The 16,947-nt window shown below is 38.0% G+C and overlaps 1 protein-coding gene across 3 annotated transcripts in view; it reads left to right on the top strand.

The window, feature by feature from the left end:
- Nucleotides 1-16,947, top strand: part of sdk1b (sidekick cell adhesion molecule 1b) — a 413,277-nt gene that overhangs the window by 272,051 nt on the left and 124,279 nt on the right. For 2 of the 3 annotated variants that reach the window (XM_036137444.1, XM_036137445.1), the window contains exon 6: nucleotides 11,718-11,744. The exons of the other annotated variant lie outside the window; for it this stretch is intronic. In XM_036137444.1, the coding sequence (XP_035993337.1) occupies nucleotides 11,718-11,744 (27 nt within the window). The remainder of the gene's footprint in view (nucleotides 1-11,717; nucleotides 11,745-16,947) is intronic. 3 annotated transcript variants of the gene reach the window in all.

Raw genomic sequence — 16,947 nt, 5'->3', positions numbered from 1 at the left:
ATATATATATATATATATATATATATATATATATATATATATATATATATATATATATATATATATGTACAGAGGCACTGCGACGTTGGGGCACAAACCTGAGCAGACAATTGCAGACAGGGAGTCAGTCAGCGTGGTTTCTACACTGACATGTGTCTGTCTTTGTGCAGCATGAGGCTGATACACGTAACAGTGTAATGGGGCTTTGTTTGCTTTTACACTCGAGGTACAGCTTGGAGATCACAAATTCCAGGCATGCAGACAAGGGTTTCAAGTGCAGCTCTCTGAGTCATAATTACAAACATCACTTTTCTTTCCTGTTCTCGAGAATTTAATTGGCATGAGAAATTTTGCTCCTCTAACAGAAATATTTCTGTTATTTATTTATTTTTGCCTCCGCTTTACGTCGCTGAAAATAGATGCTTGAATTGTTTGAATACGGGCGAAGTAAACAAACTTGTTAGCGGTCAGCACGGTCCTCCACCGGTAGCTACGGGCTTATGTTACATCTAAAAGCATTTAAAATCGCAGCCTCTGACACTGCTGGCTGCTATTAATGTGGCTCCTCTTGGTTTATCTATAGTTCCCTGAAGTTTGCTTGTGACAAGCGCTACCCCCAAATGACCTGAGTCTTTTTCCAAACTGTTGGCTGTTTACTAAGCTGGGAATTTCCTAAATGGCTCAGTATTAACCCGCCTGCATCAGGTGCAACATATTAAAGCTGTGAAATGAGTTCATTTCCTGCAAGGCTGAAGTATATTTAGTTCAGCTTGATCCAAAATGACGAAGAGATGTTTCTCAACAAGCCAAGTAAAACCCCTTTATAAGTTGTTTCTGTGCTTTTGGCCTTTTTTCCCTCCCGGACAAATAATGTGGTTATTTCTAAGTTTCAATTAGGGCTGAACAATATATAACAGACGTTTTCACAATATCACTGTTCGCAACATGAATATCGCAAACAATTGCAATTACTTATAGCTGATTATTGAAGCACCACGTATTCGGCTCTAATTGTTACGATCCCTGGCTGTTAGGTGATGGTTTTTGTTTCCACCGTTTCCTTGTTGTTTATTTATCTCCTTCTGTTCTGGCCATATTGAGTGTACCATTTGTTAGATGTTGCTTTATTAGTTAATTCAGTTGTGCTTAGGTTTCAAGTTTATTTTCTGTGTTCTGCTCCATTCATGTCTAATTAGTCTCCTCCTCCCAGCTTCTCTGCCTCCCCTTTTTCCCCCCTCGCTGCAACTCATATCCTCTGATTAGCTCGTCTGGGTTCTTTGTTGTCTTCCCTCCCACTTCAGTATTTAAGTCCTTGACTTTTTACAGTTCTCTGCCGGATTCTTCTGTTGACATGTCTGTTGCTCCCCGTTGTCTACCTGTTTCCCCGTCTATGCTCCATGTCCTGTTCTTCTCATCCCAAGCTGTTTGTTTTTATCTTTGTTATCACAGACTCTTAACTTCTAGTGTTGTCAGCATTTCGGGTTTGCAAACCCAACACGACACTAGTTGTTTAAAGCTGCGTAAAAAGCTGTAGAAGTAAACAGCCGCTAAGGTGGTAAAGTGGTCAGGAGCTACAACTAAGTCGTATTTGTTCCCAAACAGCAGATGTGGGCCATTTTTCAACAAACCTTGTTAAAATGGCTGAAATTAACAGTTTTTATCATTAACTGGGCTCTTTTAGACAAAAGCAAAAAACATTTATACAGTTCACTTATTTGTTTTCTTAATTCATATCATTAGCACAACATCCAGCAGTATTATTGCATGTTGCATCTTTTCCAAATATCACGTAGCCTTAATTCTAAAGTCTTTGCAAGCAGTGGGTGTTAAAGGAGTAATTAATCATTCATCTTACTGATTAACCAGTAATGTTAACTTTGTATCTTTACATTTCTTTATCTTTAGCTCTCAGACTCTTTAAATAAAAAAAATATAATAACCAAGACTTGTAATCTTGTGGTGTTGCTGTAACTTGAGTGGAGGTGACAGGAGTTTAAACTTTCTGTGAGTGAGTCTGAAAGAGAAAATCCTGTTACATCAGGCTAAAAACTGCAGCAACAGCACATTTGATTATCAGGTATAAGGAGATATTTTAGCTAAACCATCTCTATGACCACAAATAGAATGTTATTTTCTTCTTTAGAAAGGAAGTGATAAAAGGCATTTACCAAATTACTGGGTATGAATCTTATTCTCTCTGAAATCACTTGAAATTAACTAGAGAACTCAATTCGTACTGGAATCTTGTGTGTTTTAGCCTCTCACTTGTGGCACAAAATTAAACTTCTTATTTTGCACCAATTTTTTGTCTGATGCGTGAGTCGCCATCCACTCCTCCTGGATGAACATGGATGCCACAGTCGACAGTTTTTTTGCACTGTTTTGCTGACTTTGCAGCAATCCCTCATACCAAGTGTGCATGTAGCGACAGTGGAGAGAAAAACTCCCCCTTAACAGGAAGGAGAAACCTCCAGCAGAACCAGAACCAGACCTCTATGAGAGCGGACTTCTGCAACTACCGGAGTTATCTGTGATGAGTTATCTGTAGATTAGTCGGGGGAAAATAGGTCCTGTTCAGCAGAAGCACTGAAAAGCTATGTCAGAATTGGTTTTAAACTAATTTGTTGGCCTCAGAGGCCTAGCAGAAGCAGGAAAGTATGTACATAAATACATAAATATTTCCGTTTATAGCCCCATAGAGGGGAAATTTGTCTCTGTGTTTACCCCGTCCCTTAAGGATCACTGTGCTGCCACACTTAGTGGTGCATGGTGAGCAAGCTGCGGTAAAGGGTCTTGCTCAGGGGCCCAGAGTGACAGACTGGGTGTCAAACCGACGACCTTTGGTGTTTCTCCTAACCACAAGGCCGGCACATTCCCACAGGTAAAGTGGTGCCTTATTCATTTGATGGCATTTGAGAATAAAATAAAATAATGCATCAGTTTTGAAACATTTTCATCTGTTCTGATGAAAGATGAAAATCACATTCAAGTTACTGAGAGGCAGATTGATCAAACAGCCATCAGGATCACTGCAGTGGAACTGTAATACAAGGCCCACTCGTGACAGCGACTTATAAAGACACTTCGTTATTCCTTTGCCTATACCATTTATCATATCTACGTATGTACTTTATTCTTATTTCTGTGGTTTTGCATGTATAAAGGAGAGCCTCACCTTTTAAACAAGTCTCATCCCTCCAGGCATTGGCCTTTTACTCACTGCTACATAGAAAATGATAGGACTATATGAGGCAGAAGCATAAACAGGGAGTAGTGAAATTTGAGCCGGAATTTGATGGAGGCCGTTTAAATATCAGCGTCCCTTTATAGTTGAACTACATCATGACAATGGTCTCACAGGCCCAGTTCTGAGACACAAACGATACGAGGGAGTAACATAAAGGAATAGATGGGACGGCTGTGGAAGCGAGTGCGAGGCGGCTGATTATCCTGCAGCGTTCTGGGTGAAGAAAAGGGAAAAACGAAGGAAACAGCATGATTTAATAATGATCGCTCTGCTGTTCTCCGCTCCCTCTTACTGTCCCTTCTCCATCTGGTGTATCACCCCGAGGTGGTGAAATACCAAGTGCTCACTCACAGCTGTACAACATCTTAAGACTTTTTGATCAACACCTTTTCACTTCTACTTTCAGCGTGGAATGACTTGTGTTTCCTCCCTTTCTGGCTTTTTAGGATCCTTCATTTTCTCCTGCGGGATCAGAGATTTCCGGGGTGTTTTTTTAATCTCCTTCTGCCATTGTTTGAACAAAGTTGCAGAAGCAGCAATCTTCTGCTGAACTGGAAATGATCATTAAAATCCCAGTATAAAGTGAACATCTACATGCCGCTCGTGTTTTACTACATGTCTCGCCAATGGTTTATTGTGCTATATATTATTTCAGTCTTCTGGTGTGTTTTTCTATGGGGGGGGGGTGTTATTCATCACTTTCACTGACACTCTAAGTCGTTGTCTCATCTCTATGCTGTTTTGTTTGCCTTTTTAGAGCGTGTGAGAAGTTGTATTGAAGAGAAAATTGTGTCGATTTTATCTCAAGTCCACTTTTGAGTGCAGGCGTTGGTTTCAGAACAAATTAAATAAAAGTCTGTGGAAATGGAATCGGAATGGAGACGTCTATAATTTAACTCAGCTTTGAAGAAAGTGGAAGGGGAAATTAAAAACAAGGCCTGCATGAGCTTTTTATTTTTGTCAGCCACGAGAAATGTGGAAACCTGGTGACATTTGGGATCGCATGCAAAGTGATAGACAATAACTTGTACTTGTACGTGCATGGAAAACTGAGCCACGCATTTCGGCTTTATGTGTATGTGCGGAAAGGAGCTAGTGGAGCACGATCGTGATTGACACGGTCAATTGGAAAGGTCAACTGGTGCTAGTGTTGGGAACAGACAGGCAGACAGCAGGAAGTTGTAACCTTCTCAGAGTCTGCATTTATACAGGGGAAGATATTCTGAGCCAATGACAGGATCTGGCTCCACCAGAGAGCCGTGTAAAGTAATAGTAAAACACATATTTTAATATCAGCTATTGGGCAATGGAAGTATACATACCCCTTTAACCTTTCCTAATTTCGTCATGATACAATCACAGAGTTCAAAAGCGTTTTTTTTTGTTTTTTTTTTGTTTGTTTTTTTTACAAACAAAAATCTGAAAGGTGATGCTGTGCATATCAAGAAACAATAGTCTTTGTTGTCATAATGTAACCATAATAAAATTTTGTTGAGCTTTCAGCTCAGAATTCACATAAAATACACAGACACAGATCAAAGACATCCATGGAAAAATGAATAATGAGCATTCATAGAGACGACTCCCAAAAATGTAAAAACACGCTATGAAAAAAGCTGCATTTTAAAGGGAAGCTGTACAGCAGAAGAGAATCATTTGTCAGATGGGGGGAAATGCTGTGCAATTGTCAATATATGACGAGGCATATTCATATTAAAATAAAATGTTCAAGTGGAATGTACCATTACAACACTTCCATAGAAGCTAAAAAAGTGTGCAAATAGTCCTTAGCATCTGATAAAATTTAAATGCTCAAGTCAAAGACAGATAGCAGTCAATTTACAGAACAATGTAAACTAATGTGCAATTGTGTCAGTGTATCAGACAAACACTTCCTAAGAATAACGTTTGCAAAAGTAAAAAAAAAAAATACTTTGTAGAATGTTCAAAACACACTGGGAAGCTAAAATTGTGAAAATAGACATTAGCATGTGAGAAAAAGTATACTATTTTTGTATTGGATCAAGGACTTGTGGAACTGGCAGCATGTTTGTAAACATGCAACATGTATGAACTGGGCTGCAGTTTGATTCTCAGTAGGGGGCGATAGCCTTCGCAGCTTTGGGAAAGAAGCTGTTTTTAAGTCTATTAGTTTTTGATTTAATGTTCCTGAATGGTTTTGCTGATGGAAGTGGGACAAACAGAGCACATGGTTTCAGCTTTCTTTACTTAAATCTAAATAAAAGAAAGCCTTCAGAAGTCCTTAGCCGACCTTAGACAACTTTATTGTCGTTTTGTATGTACAGAGTGCATACAAAACGAAACTTCGTTGCGTACAGCTTACGACAGTGTAATGAGATTGCAGGTGGAATAAGGCAACATTACAAAATAAAGTCACCTTATTAGTAAGGTGAGTGAGTAAGTAGAGTCCACCTGTGTGTAATTTAATCTCAGCATGAATGCGGCTGTTTGATGAAGACCTCAGAGGTTTGACAGTTTATTAGTGACCAAAAATCAGCGTAATGAACACCAGGGAGCACAGCAGACACGTTTGAGAATAACATTTAAAGTTTCCCCCAAGCTACGTATCGGATACTACAGCTATCTGGAAGGAAGGTGGTCTGGTCTGACGAGACCAAAATCGTTCTTTTTGGCCTACATTCAAAGTGCGGCATGCTGGTTGCAGGATCTGCTGTGTAGATGCTTTTCTTCAGCAAACAGGAAAGCTTGTCTGTGTTGGATAAATGCAGCTTATTACAGGATAAAAAACCTTAAAGAAAACATGTTAGAGGCTGTAAAAGACTTTAGACTAGGGCGATGATTCATCTTCCAGCACAAAAATGACCTGAAACACACAGTAAGTGGTTTTAAAATGTTTCTACAAGTACTCATCATTTTGGCTTATCCTTTCACAGATATGTGCTACCTTGTGTCCGCCTGTCTCATAAAACGGCAATGTGCTTGTACTGTGAAAAGAGGTAAAATTGCACGGGTAACTTTTCAGTTCTTGTCAAATTCACAAAGCCAGACACGATGCTGCATATGACTAAAATCAACTAATTGAACACGAAATCTAAACATCTTACCCTGTGAGGAACCGTCCTCCTTTAAGGTCAAATCCTATTATACCACTAGTTTTGTATGCATGTGGGTAGACACGTCTGTAAATGTCTCAGTATTAGAAATTGGAGCAGTACGTTTGCGTAACTACTGGAGAGAATTTAAAATAGGTGTGTGAAAGTGTGCCTGCGTAGTTGAGAGCAAGGGAAAGGAACAAAGGGAAGAGAGGGTAAGATTGACAGGGTAAATTGGAATGGTTTGGGTTTTTCAGGTTGAACTCTGGGTTTAAAACAGCCACGGGAGAAAGAAAAGATTCAAATGTGTTACTAAAAAAAAAAGGCCCGCTTTAGCTGAAGGAAATATGGCGGTGGATGTCAATGTGTATGGGTGAGTAGAGTAAAGAAAAGCGGAGCAGAAAGTTGCTTAAAAAAAAAAACTGACGAACGACGTGCAGCTGTGTGTAGATGGGTGGGGAAGGAAGGCCTGTGGGTGGGTTTGTGTATTTGGCTGATAGTTGGGGAGGTGTGAGTGACCTACAGCTGTAAACCTAAGGGTCAACACCTGCTCAGGTCAGCGGGGAATGGACATGACACTTGCAACAACATTTACAGAGAGAGAGAGAGAGAGAGAGAGAGAGAGGGAGACAGGTCTGGCAGGAAAAAAAAATTGTAGTGAAAAGCCGAACCCGCCTGCAGATAAACACCAAGTTTTGCAAAGGTAAACTCACAATGGCAAGCAGACAAAGGACGTGGTGACCTGCTGTTTGTGTCTCCTTCAGGCATTTGAATACACAACAGTGACTCTATGAATAAAAATGGGACAAACCAAGGCCCACACTAATATTTTCACATCACCTCAAACTGTATTTTAAACACATAACATTAATAATAGACATTACTGTGAGTCATGGGCTTTATCGGCAGGGCAAAGCAAGACAGGACCTCCCGCCCTGCTGCAGTGGTTATATCTCTTTTTTTTTTTAAACACATATAATTAGGATCACTTATTTAGACTGTAAATAATTTAAGGCATTTTCAAAGGCTTCTAAAGACAATAAGGAGCAGGAACATTAGTGGAAAGTGGTTCTAATGGATTTGGCTCCAAAAAACATCTGATTATTTGTTGTGTTGAGAGGATACACACACATTCTGCTCTCTCTGCCACCTCCTAGTTTCCCCTTTGTTTCTCTGCTCCTGTTTTGAACTGAGATGACTCAGAATGACACGTCATTGCAATATAGTCACAAAATAGTCTGCCCTTCAGACCACCTCCTGCATGTTCCTTTTTTCTGCGTCTGTGTGTATTAGTCTGAGAGCTGACCCCCCCCCCTTTTAGTCTCTCCAAAATAGCATTTATCAGTAACGCTACTTGAAGAGATGTAATGCACCCTTAAAAGAAATAAGTGGTTTGCAGCAAAAACAAAAAAGTTGTTGTTTGATGTTTGTAAACTTAAAACTAAAATCTTTCAGTATCGTTAGTACTGATGGGAAAGTTTTGATTTTATGGATTTTTAAAATTGACCATTTTATCCCATCCATTTACAAAAAACTCAGTTTTATAACAAAACAGAAACTCTGCGTACGTTAGATTATTAGTTATAAGATTTATAGGAAAATTCTTGTTATTTTCACAGTGAAATTAATAGCGGACCGAAGTCCGTCTGTGCTTCCTAAAACTATTGGACATGATTAAGTTACACAAAATCATCAAATTCAGGTTTTCCAATCACTTATACGGCCACACATCTTAAAACTATTTATCTACATATGCAGATTGCTTTTGCAAATATTTGTTAAAATATGGATTGCTTTGGGGAGCTAGGTGAATTCCAGCATGGTACCACGATAAGGTGTGCAAAAAGAGACTTTAAACCAGGCTTCCAGCATTAGTGTCTGACCTCAGAAATGGGTCAAAACTTCCCATAATGACACCATAGTGAACTTAGCTGCAAATGGTGGGTCTACGGCATGTTAAACCCTATAGATTAACGATGGGATGTCACTCGTGTTCATGTGTGTGTGTGTGTGTGAAGATAGACTAGTCAATATCACCGTGAATCCCACTACATATATTTGTCAGGTATTTGTATAGCAAGGCGAAGCTGTAAGAAATCAGGAAAAACAGTTTTTTAACAATTGGAAACAATATTGAGCAGATAACCAATAAGTTTTACTGGCCACCACCGATGACATCCAACATTTTTCAAAAATAAATCATTAATAAGAGGGCGATAGAGACCCCTGCTGCGACTCTATCCATCAAATGTTGATGATATGTCACAATCCATCTAATCTTAAATATGTTAAAGTCCATCATATGTTACAATCACTTTACTGTCATTGCCTATTTTGCACTCTCTTCTCTCAGGAATATCTAGATGCACATTTCTGTAAATGAAGCCTGAAACTATTGCACAATAGTACCTTATTACCTCATTATTTGTTATTTGTGATTCATGAAGGAAAACTAATCCATGTAATGTGGTTTATTTCACTCAGGGACTGATATCAAAGCCCTCGGACTCTGACACAAACTTTTGATCTTAATTTCCTGTTGTTTCTCATGTGTACTCTTAGCTGGAGTGTCCAAAAAGAAAATTCCCCATGGTAATGCATGGTGACAATAAAGAAACTTTTATTCTCAATAAAGGCTGTCAAATAAGTTTGGGTTTAGTGTCTTGGCTGCAACTTTATAACTTAATTTTCCACGTTCCTCCTCGTCCGCCAGACAGGAAGCAGGTAACAGCAAAGGGAGCATGGCATCCAGGAGGATGCGGGAGGCTTACCTCTTGTTCTGTGGAGTACGTGGAAGGTCATTAATGAGGCAGCAGCACAGCTCCAGTTGACTCCCTGAACTTACCTACAGTTCGTGCTTTATTTCTTTTTGTAAATAGATATAGGCTTACAAAATAAAAACCATGCATGCAGAACTGGACCCAGAGTTCTTATCCTTTCAGGAAAATCACTTAAAGTATGGAATCTACTTTAAGTATTATCTGCACTGTATGAGTATATACAATTATTTGAAGACTTATTTCGGGTTAATCTACCTAAACATCCTCTCTATCTATCCATTCATTGGTGCATGCATCCGTCAGTCTATTTATCAAGAATAAAGCAGTCCATCCATTTGCTAGTTGTCTGTCTGTCCTTCTGTTCGGTCACTTTTTTACTGCCTGTAGGTTTTTTTTGTTACAGGTTTCTATGTTTGAACCTGGTTTCTAACCACCATTTCTATACTCACATACAACCACTTGCCACAGAAGACCAAATCTCTTACTTTCTGTTTATACGTAAAATAAATCATAGTTTCATATTCTTTAAAAGAAAAAAAATTGACATGAGAGATTTCTGCACCTGTGCACATTTATTGCCATCATGGTAGCACGGTCAGAAATGAAATACCCATTAGAAGTCACATAAAAGTCTTTGTAATAGTTGTGGGTTTCTTCTGCAACAATGGCAAGAAAAAACAGCTGTCATAGATGAAAATATTCATGTTTAAAATGTGGTTCAATAAAACATTTACAGATCACTGTTGACCAAAGGTAGAAAAGTCTTCAGTTGCAAATTTAAAAAAAAACACAACAAGATAAACCTCAGTTTTCTTTTTTCAAATTTCTTTTTATTTTATATTTATGGGACTTCTGGATGGCAAAATGGAAATTTTTTTCAATCCTGTTTTATTTATTGCTTCCATTGAATTATTTTATAATCATATAGTATAATTTTTTATAGAAAAATCTTAATTTGGTTTTGTTCTTTTTAACTGTTTTGGGATCTGCATACTGAAGCCATAGCCACAGTTTGGCTCCATTTTGTTCAGTGTTCTGTAGTATTTATTAAAGCTACCATTAGTGTTGTTGTTTACAGTAGATATTTTCCTAATGCTTATGCTGCGGATAGTGTTTTTTTTTTTTTTTTACATTTAAGTGTTCAATTTATGCTCCCTTGACCATTTATTATGTAGATACATCACAATCCGCGCTTCATGTGCTGTCAGCTAAATTTAAAGCTAGAGTGGGCTATTTTTCTGTACGTTTTCCCAAGTCCCTTTTAGAATAACTGCGCATGCAGACTGTTTCACTCTTCGAGGGGATGCCGTGAAAAAAATCTCCCAAATCCACTCTGGTCTTATCTCCTTCATCTTCTTCTCATAAACATGAACGCGGGTCACTTCTTGTGACTCTCAGCCATGTTGAAAATCTACGGTGAGATGCTAACCATCTAGCCGCTAAGCTAACATACGCATGTGCAGCCACCAAGCGGAAACTTGGAAGGAAAGAGCACGGACAGTGGTGTTATGTGAGCGTGTCAGAATGATTGGCATGTGGGACAACCAATAGATAAAGTGACCCCCCTGAAACTTGAGGGACGGGGGGGGGGGGGGGGGGGGGGGGGGGGAGATAGGTTTACTATAATGTCTATATACTATAGAGAGAGCAAGAACAAAACTGTGACAAGCCCTCTAAACTGTTGTATACGTCTATTTGATGATGACTCACCATGAGTAAAGGCTCCCATCCTGCAGCTACAGTAGGTTTCAAAAGTATACATATAATGTTTTCAAACTCCTATTGATTGCATTTATTTGACACAATGAACCACAACTTTCCACTTGAGTTGAGGTTTATTATGTTGGTCGTTGTCTTGAAAATTTGCATTCTAAACAGAAGTGACAAAACTTTTAAACATTGTACTGTTGAATCTTCTTTTTTTTTTTTTTTTTTTCACAAAAACAGTTTCCAGTACTGCGTTGTCGAGTGAGCGTCTGAGTGGCTGAATAGAGGCGCGAGGAGGAAGTATACGGATAGAAAAATAGTCATTGTAGATCTTCTGCCAGCAGAACGTCATTTCCATCCTTTTCCCAGAGACTACAGTCTCGCCTCCTCCAGAGTCGGGACAAATACAGGAAGCACGGCATACAGGGAAAGATAAAGGGAAGGAGGAGAGGAGTGAATGAGGGGGAAACTTTAGTAGCTGTCAGTTGATGGATGAGCTGCAAACAGTTCGTCTTCCTCTGGACTCCATGATAACATAGCATCCTCACTTTTGCTCTGTCTCTTCTTTTCTGTCATCCATTTCTCTGCCATTTCTCTTTCAGTCTGTATTTATTTCTCCTGCTTCTCACTGAAAGAGCCTCCTTATCCAGTTTTCCTCTCAAGCTTTTAGATGTCTTTAAGGCTCTGATTTGTGTATGCTGGTCTTTTCTCTTCTCTTCTCTCTCTTTCTTTTTTTTTCTTTTTTGCTTCTTTTTATGTGCATTTGCTAAAAGTGCCTTTCTGTTACACCCTGAGGAAATACTACAAATCTAAATTATATCTCTTCCGTTTTCCTTTTTCCCCAGTACTTATCTGCTCTTTTCTCTAACATATTTTTTTTCCATCTCATTCTCTCTGGCTGACGGACAGTTGGCAAGAAAAACCGCGGGTCAACAGGTAACAGACCATTTACATTTTCATTTACTCCCCCTGCTTTCTGACTCCTTTGCTCTGTATGTATCTAAACAGAAACAAATATTGCTTTGACCCAATGCGTCCAGCAGAAGGTCAGAGCTGAGAGCTTATTAGCTAACAGCATCAAAGAGGGTCACAATGCCAGCAGTAATTGGTACATACTGTGAAAGTTGCTCATCCTCTGAAGTTTTTTTCTGGTTCTGCCTCGAGCCTGAACAGACTCTTGGCAAAACTGTGATGTTTTTAAACTTTTTGAAGCCTTTCTGAGCAATATGAAATTATTCTAGTGTCTAAAAACAAGTATTTTTAGAAAAGGAAAGAAGGAATATATTCCGGGATATATTCATTATTAAGCGCAATGCACCTTAAGTTATGTGACGTGTAAAATGCAAAAGAAGCACAAAGCTACACAGCCACGGGGGGATTTTGATTAAAGCTGATGAATTAAAATTGAAGAGCTCACAATGTGCTTAAAAATGTAATGATATTCAGACTGATACAGCACAAAATCTTCCATTGTAGCTATTAGACCAATCTAAATACAGCCCCATACACACTTTCTGAAACCACTGGTAAAGATTCATAAAAACCCTTTGAAATTAACTAATTCAGTTTTTCTTAAGAGACTGAGGTTCTCTGAAAGGGATCTGTGGAGGTTTTTATCTGCCTTTACCATCCGGCTTACTGTGTGCAACGTCAACAGGAACAGGTTCTCTTCCAGCCTTGTTTCTCACATCTGTTGTTTTAAACTCTTTAAATATTGCTCCTACTGTGGATGTGGGCAAACATACTGTAGATGGGTATTTTCTTGTAGCCCTCTCCTCATAAAGGTCATCACAAGTTGGCCTTGCTTTTCCATTTTGAAGATTGGCTAAGAGAAATGTTGCATCACATTTAAACAACAAGGAGACCAGAAATTGATTGATCAGACCAATTAGACCACTGGTGTCTAAACTTTTAAAGCCACGGGCCGTCTATATTTATTTTTCAAATAATTTTACTGTGAATTATTTTCTTTTTACTTGCTTCATAAAAAGTAAAAATACAATATTTTAATGGAACAAAGAAGACAAATTATTGTCTTCCAAAAAAGGTTCAAAGACATTTGACTTCATAAAATAAAAGAAGTGCATGGTTTACGGTGATTTGGGATGACTTTTTTTTTTTATATTTTTCTATTCTAGAACTTGTTTTTTATTCTATTCCTACTAACAAAAACAAACTTTCTTCCCAAAACCTTGCTGTGTTTAGCCAACTTTAACAAATGGGTTTATCCAGATCTCTTTTTGATATGAAAAGGTCTAGACATTTGTGGCTCTCCTTACTATGTTATTAAAATGAAAGTAAAAAAAAAAAAATCACAAGTAAATATTCCCGGCAATAGAAAAATACTTTGTGTTGTACCTCTTATTTTCATTTAAAAAGTTACATATTTCTCTGTGAAAGTACCAACCCAAAACTTTGTCCATCTAAATCAATTATATTTGCTGGAGGGACAAATTTTTTACCATTCTTGAACTTCTGTCGGGGGCCACTGAATTATTTCAAGGTTCAGAAATGGCCCCACGGCTACACTTTGGTCACCCATGAATTAGATTTTTGTAGGCACTCTGATCAAGTTTTTAAAAAGGAGCATAAATGGAAAAAAGGCAAGCAGAATCATGATGTCGTTGCATATATAATTAGATCATTAAAAAAAAAAACAGTTGACCCTTTCATAAAGGCACAGATAAAACAAGCTGACACTGGCAGAAGAACCCAGATAACATTGGTCACAGGAAGGGGGTTATTGGTGGCACAAGGAACAGGTGAGACTAATTAACTCAAAGGGGAGGAGCTGTAGGAGAGCATGGACTGAGGCAATGACAGAAAATGGCTAAACATAACAAAAACAAAGGCTGTCTGAATTCGGCACTGCAGTCCGAAGCTCCTTTCCTCCCCACGATAGAGTTCTTACTGTTGTCCCCATGAAAGCTCAAGGAACAGGAGCTAGGAGCTGTTATTAAGGGTATTTGATGGAGCCCAAAAGGTAAACATGAAACTGGGAAGCCATATTGAAAGAGCGTTGAAGAATATACTTAATGTAAAGCTGATAACAAAGACTAGAAACCAGATAACCAATTTTTTTTTTAGTACTTTTAGTATTTGAACTTTATAAGTTTTAACTGTTCTCATTTCATGTTGTGTATTTGTTATTTTGTATGTACATACATATTTATATGTTTTGTTGTCAGTGTGTACAGCTCTTTGGACAAAGGCATCTGCATTGAACATGCTATATAAATAAAGTTGACACTGAACATTGACAATAAAAGATAAGAAAATAATGGCAGATCCTAAAGCACTCAAAACGCAAATCTAAGAAAACAAAAAGATAAATAAAACAGCTGACTGATGAAATTTCAACTCCAATGGACCATGACGCTGCTACATTTATTTTGTTGGACTTCCTACAAAGCATCTGAATACATTTTAATTTATTCTGAATACAAATTAAAGGTTAGATTTGCCAATATTTGAATGTGGAAATTTGTCACTGCAATAAAAACAAAGTACACCTTTGCTGCTTTGGTTGGGTTAGTAAATGGGAGCGTAGTAACAGTAATGAAATGCTCTTTATTATCTGGTCGTCTCAATGGTGACCACCTCTATGAAAAGGAAGAGTTTTGGCAGCTTGCTGGCCTGCAGGGATCATGGGTGTTAACCTAGGAAAGAGATCAGTAGTTACAGTATGTAGCATGTTAGTTCGCTTGTTAAAAAATGTGATTTACACAGGTCAAAACATGAGGAAATAAGAATTTCCTAGAACATCATATTATTGGGTCACTGCAGCAATAAACAGGTCCCATGCATGTGTGGTATACATGGTTTAATTCATATTGAAACATTTTTCTTCATGTCCGGGATCTCTGTGTAGCAGCCTGGCTCATGTGGTGATGAGCTGGGTTTGCTACAGTGTCCAAAATGCAGTAAGGCGGTGCCAAAATGTTTTTTTTTCCTGTTACTTCATATCTTACCCATACCCATACCCCTAAAATTGAAAGCATATCCACACTAGGGGAGGAAGATAATAGTATCTTGGACCATCGTGGTCTTTGCTCGTTGTGGTTATCCAGTTGAGCTGGACTCCATCCAATATACTAAGTATCCTATTAACTTGCAAAGCGCACGTTCTTGACACAATGAATGTAATAACCTACATTGATTGATTGATTGATATATTTCATTCCAAACAGTCCTGCCATATACATCATTTGCGCTCAGTTATGCAGCCGTAAAAACAAACAAGATCAACAACAAGTAAAGTGATGAAGACAGAAAGGATTAGTTTAACAATTGATCCAGTTCAAGTTTATCTCCACAACATAAATGTAACAGCAGCCAATATGATCAACAGTAAAAGTGTTTCCATACCGACAAAGCAAATTTTCATTGAACCGACAGAAAAAACACGGTTGCCTTCTATACACACAGCATTAAAATGTTGTTGAAAAGTTAAAAGATGTCTATTGATTTCTAAATGGGGTTGAAAGCTGCTTGGGGTTGGAGATATGTACTCAAAATTGACTGTAGATGGGAAATATGGGCTGAAAGAGGTCATAGTTTCAACAGATAGACATTCTTGAATATCAATGAAAAAGATATCCATGGATGTTGAGTAGTGGTCCTAAATGATGTCCATTACTGAGTTTTTTTTCCCACATATTCTTTCTAAAAAGTACAGAAACAAGCTAAATTACTTTTTTTTTAATTAATGTGCTGTTTCTGTATACCTTTCCTGGCCTTCATGAAACTGTAGTTAATAGTATAGACCACAGTTTATAATTGTAAGCACTCAGTTCAAATGTTGTTAGGTTTATATGATGTATTCAGTTAGTGGTGGGAATCTCACAAGCTGCCCTTGGGGCTTTAAAGTTTCTGCTTGACAGATTTTTTTTATTTGATCGTCATTTAAATGATTCCTGGCTCATAATGTGGTTTTAAGTTTAACAGAATGAAACCAGAAAGTAAAAACGTGTTATTTATGCCTTTCAAAGCGCAAACATCTTGGCTTCAGCAAATCATTCAGAGCCGATTTCCTTTTCCTGACAACAATCAGCGAGTATGATGAATATTTTATTCAATCCATCAAAATATCCTCACTGCTTACCAGATCTGCTAAGACTCTTCTGAACTGACACCAACTTCCTCTCAATGTAAAAAATAAAATAAAAAACGAAAATAACACTGAAACACATTAGAGACTTCCTGCAGATTTTTGGGGGGCCAAGGTAGGCCTTTTGAAGTGTGAAATTTAAACAGTAGCTGCAATTGTATCAGCAGCAGGTGAGAACGTAGCCTCCAGGTGTTCAGACAGCGAGCCGAGCACTGAGAGTTTAAGTACTCTGCAAAATGAAAAAGGTCTACGGGATATATTGTGTTCTGCTGTAAGAACCAGGCGAGGGTGGCGGCAGACTCAATCTGACTGCCTTGGCTCACAGGGGTCACATTATTCTTCTGCATCATCCCAACTCCTAGCTAATAAAAGCGTCGCAAGGATGTCTTTTACTCACAGAAGCCTTTTAAAAAGACGGATGTACAATCCCTTCTCACACGGTTATTGGCACCCCTGGTAAAATGCGTCAAATACTTTAAGATAAATTCATCTTTTATTGCAGAGGCATAATTTTACACTGAAATCTTTAGCAAAATACATCCTTTAATTTGAGTACGTTTATAAAGGTGGGACACAAAACAACATAAATCAATAAATCATTTTAGAAACATAAAAGGTGGCACAGTGATTTGGCCCGAGACAGTTTCTTTAAAAAAAAAAAAAGTACTATTTCTCTTATTTACTCTTTCATTTAAGTCAGTAGTGTCCAAACTTTTCCACTATTGGACCAAAATTGTTAAATCCAAAGCATTCAAGGGCTCAAAAAAAAAAAAAAAAGAATAACAATAACATAACCAAAGATACTAACCCTGCCCAACAAAATATGACACATTTAAGAAAAATATATTAAACTGTATTAGGCCTATTTTATGAAGTTATTTCCAATCAGATTTTAATGCACCAAAGTCTGCATTTGTGTAAAAGTCGCCCCATTCACTATGAAATTAGTGTGCTTATTACAAGACAAACGTTTTGTGTTGTACCGAACAGGCAATTGTGGGATTTTAACTGGTCCATTATTAATTTATC

This window comes from Fundulus heteroclitus, chromosome 5 (assembly GCF_011125445.2).
Source record: "Fundulus heteroclitus isolate FHET01 chromosome 5, MU-UCD_Fhet_4.1, whole genome shotgun sequence".
Classification (NCBI taxonomy): domain Eukaryota; kingdom Metazoa; phylum Chordata; class Actinopteri; order Cyprinodontiformes; family Fundulidae; genus Fundulus; species Fundulus heteroclitus.
This window is presented reverse-complemented; position numbering and strand designations above follow the sequence as displayed.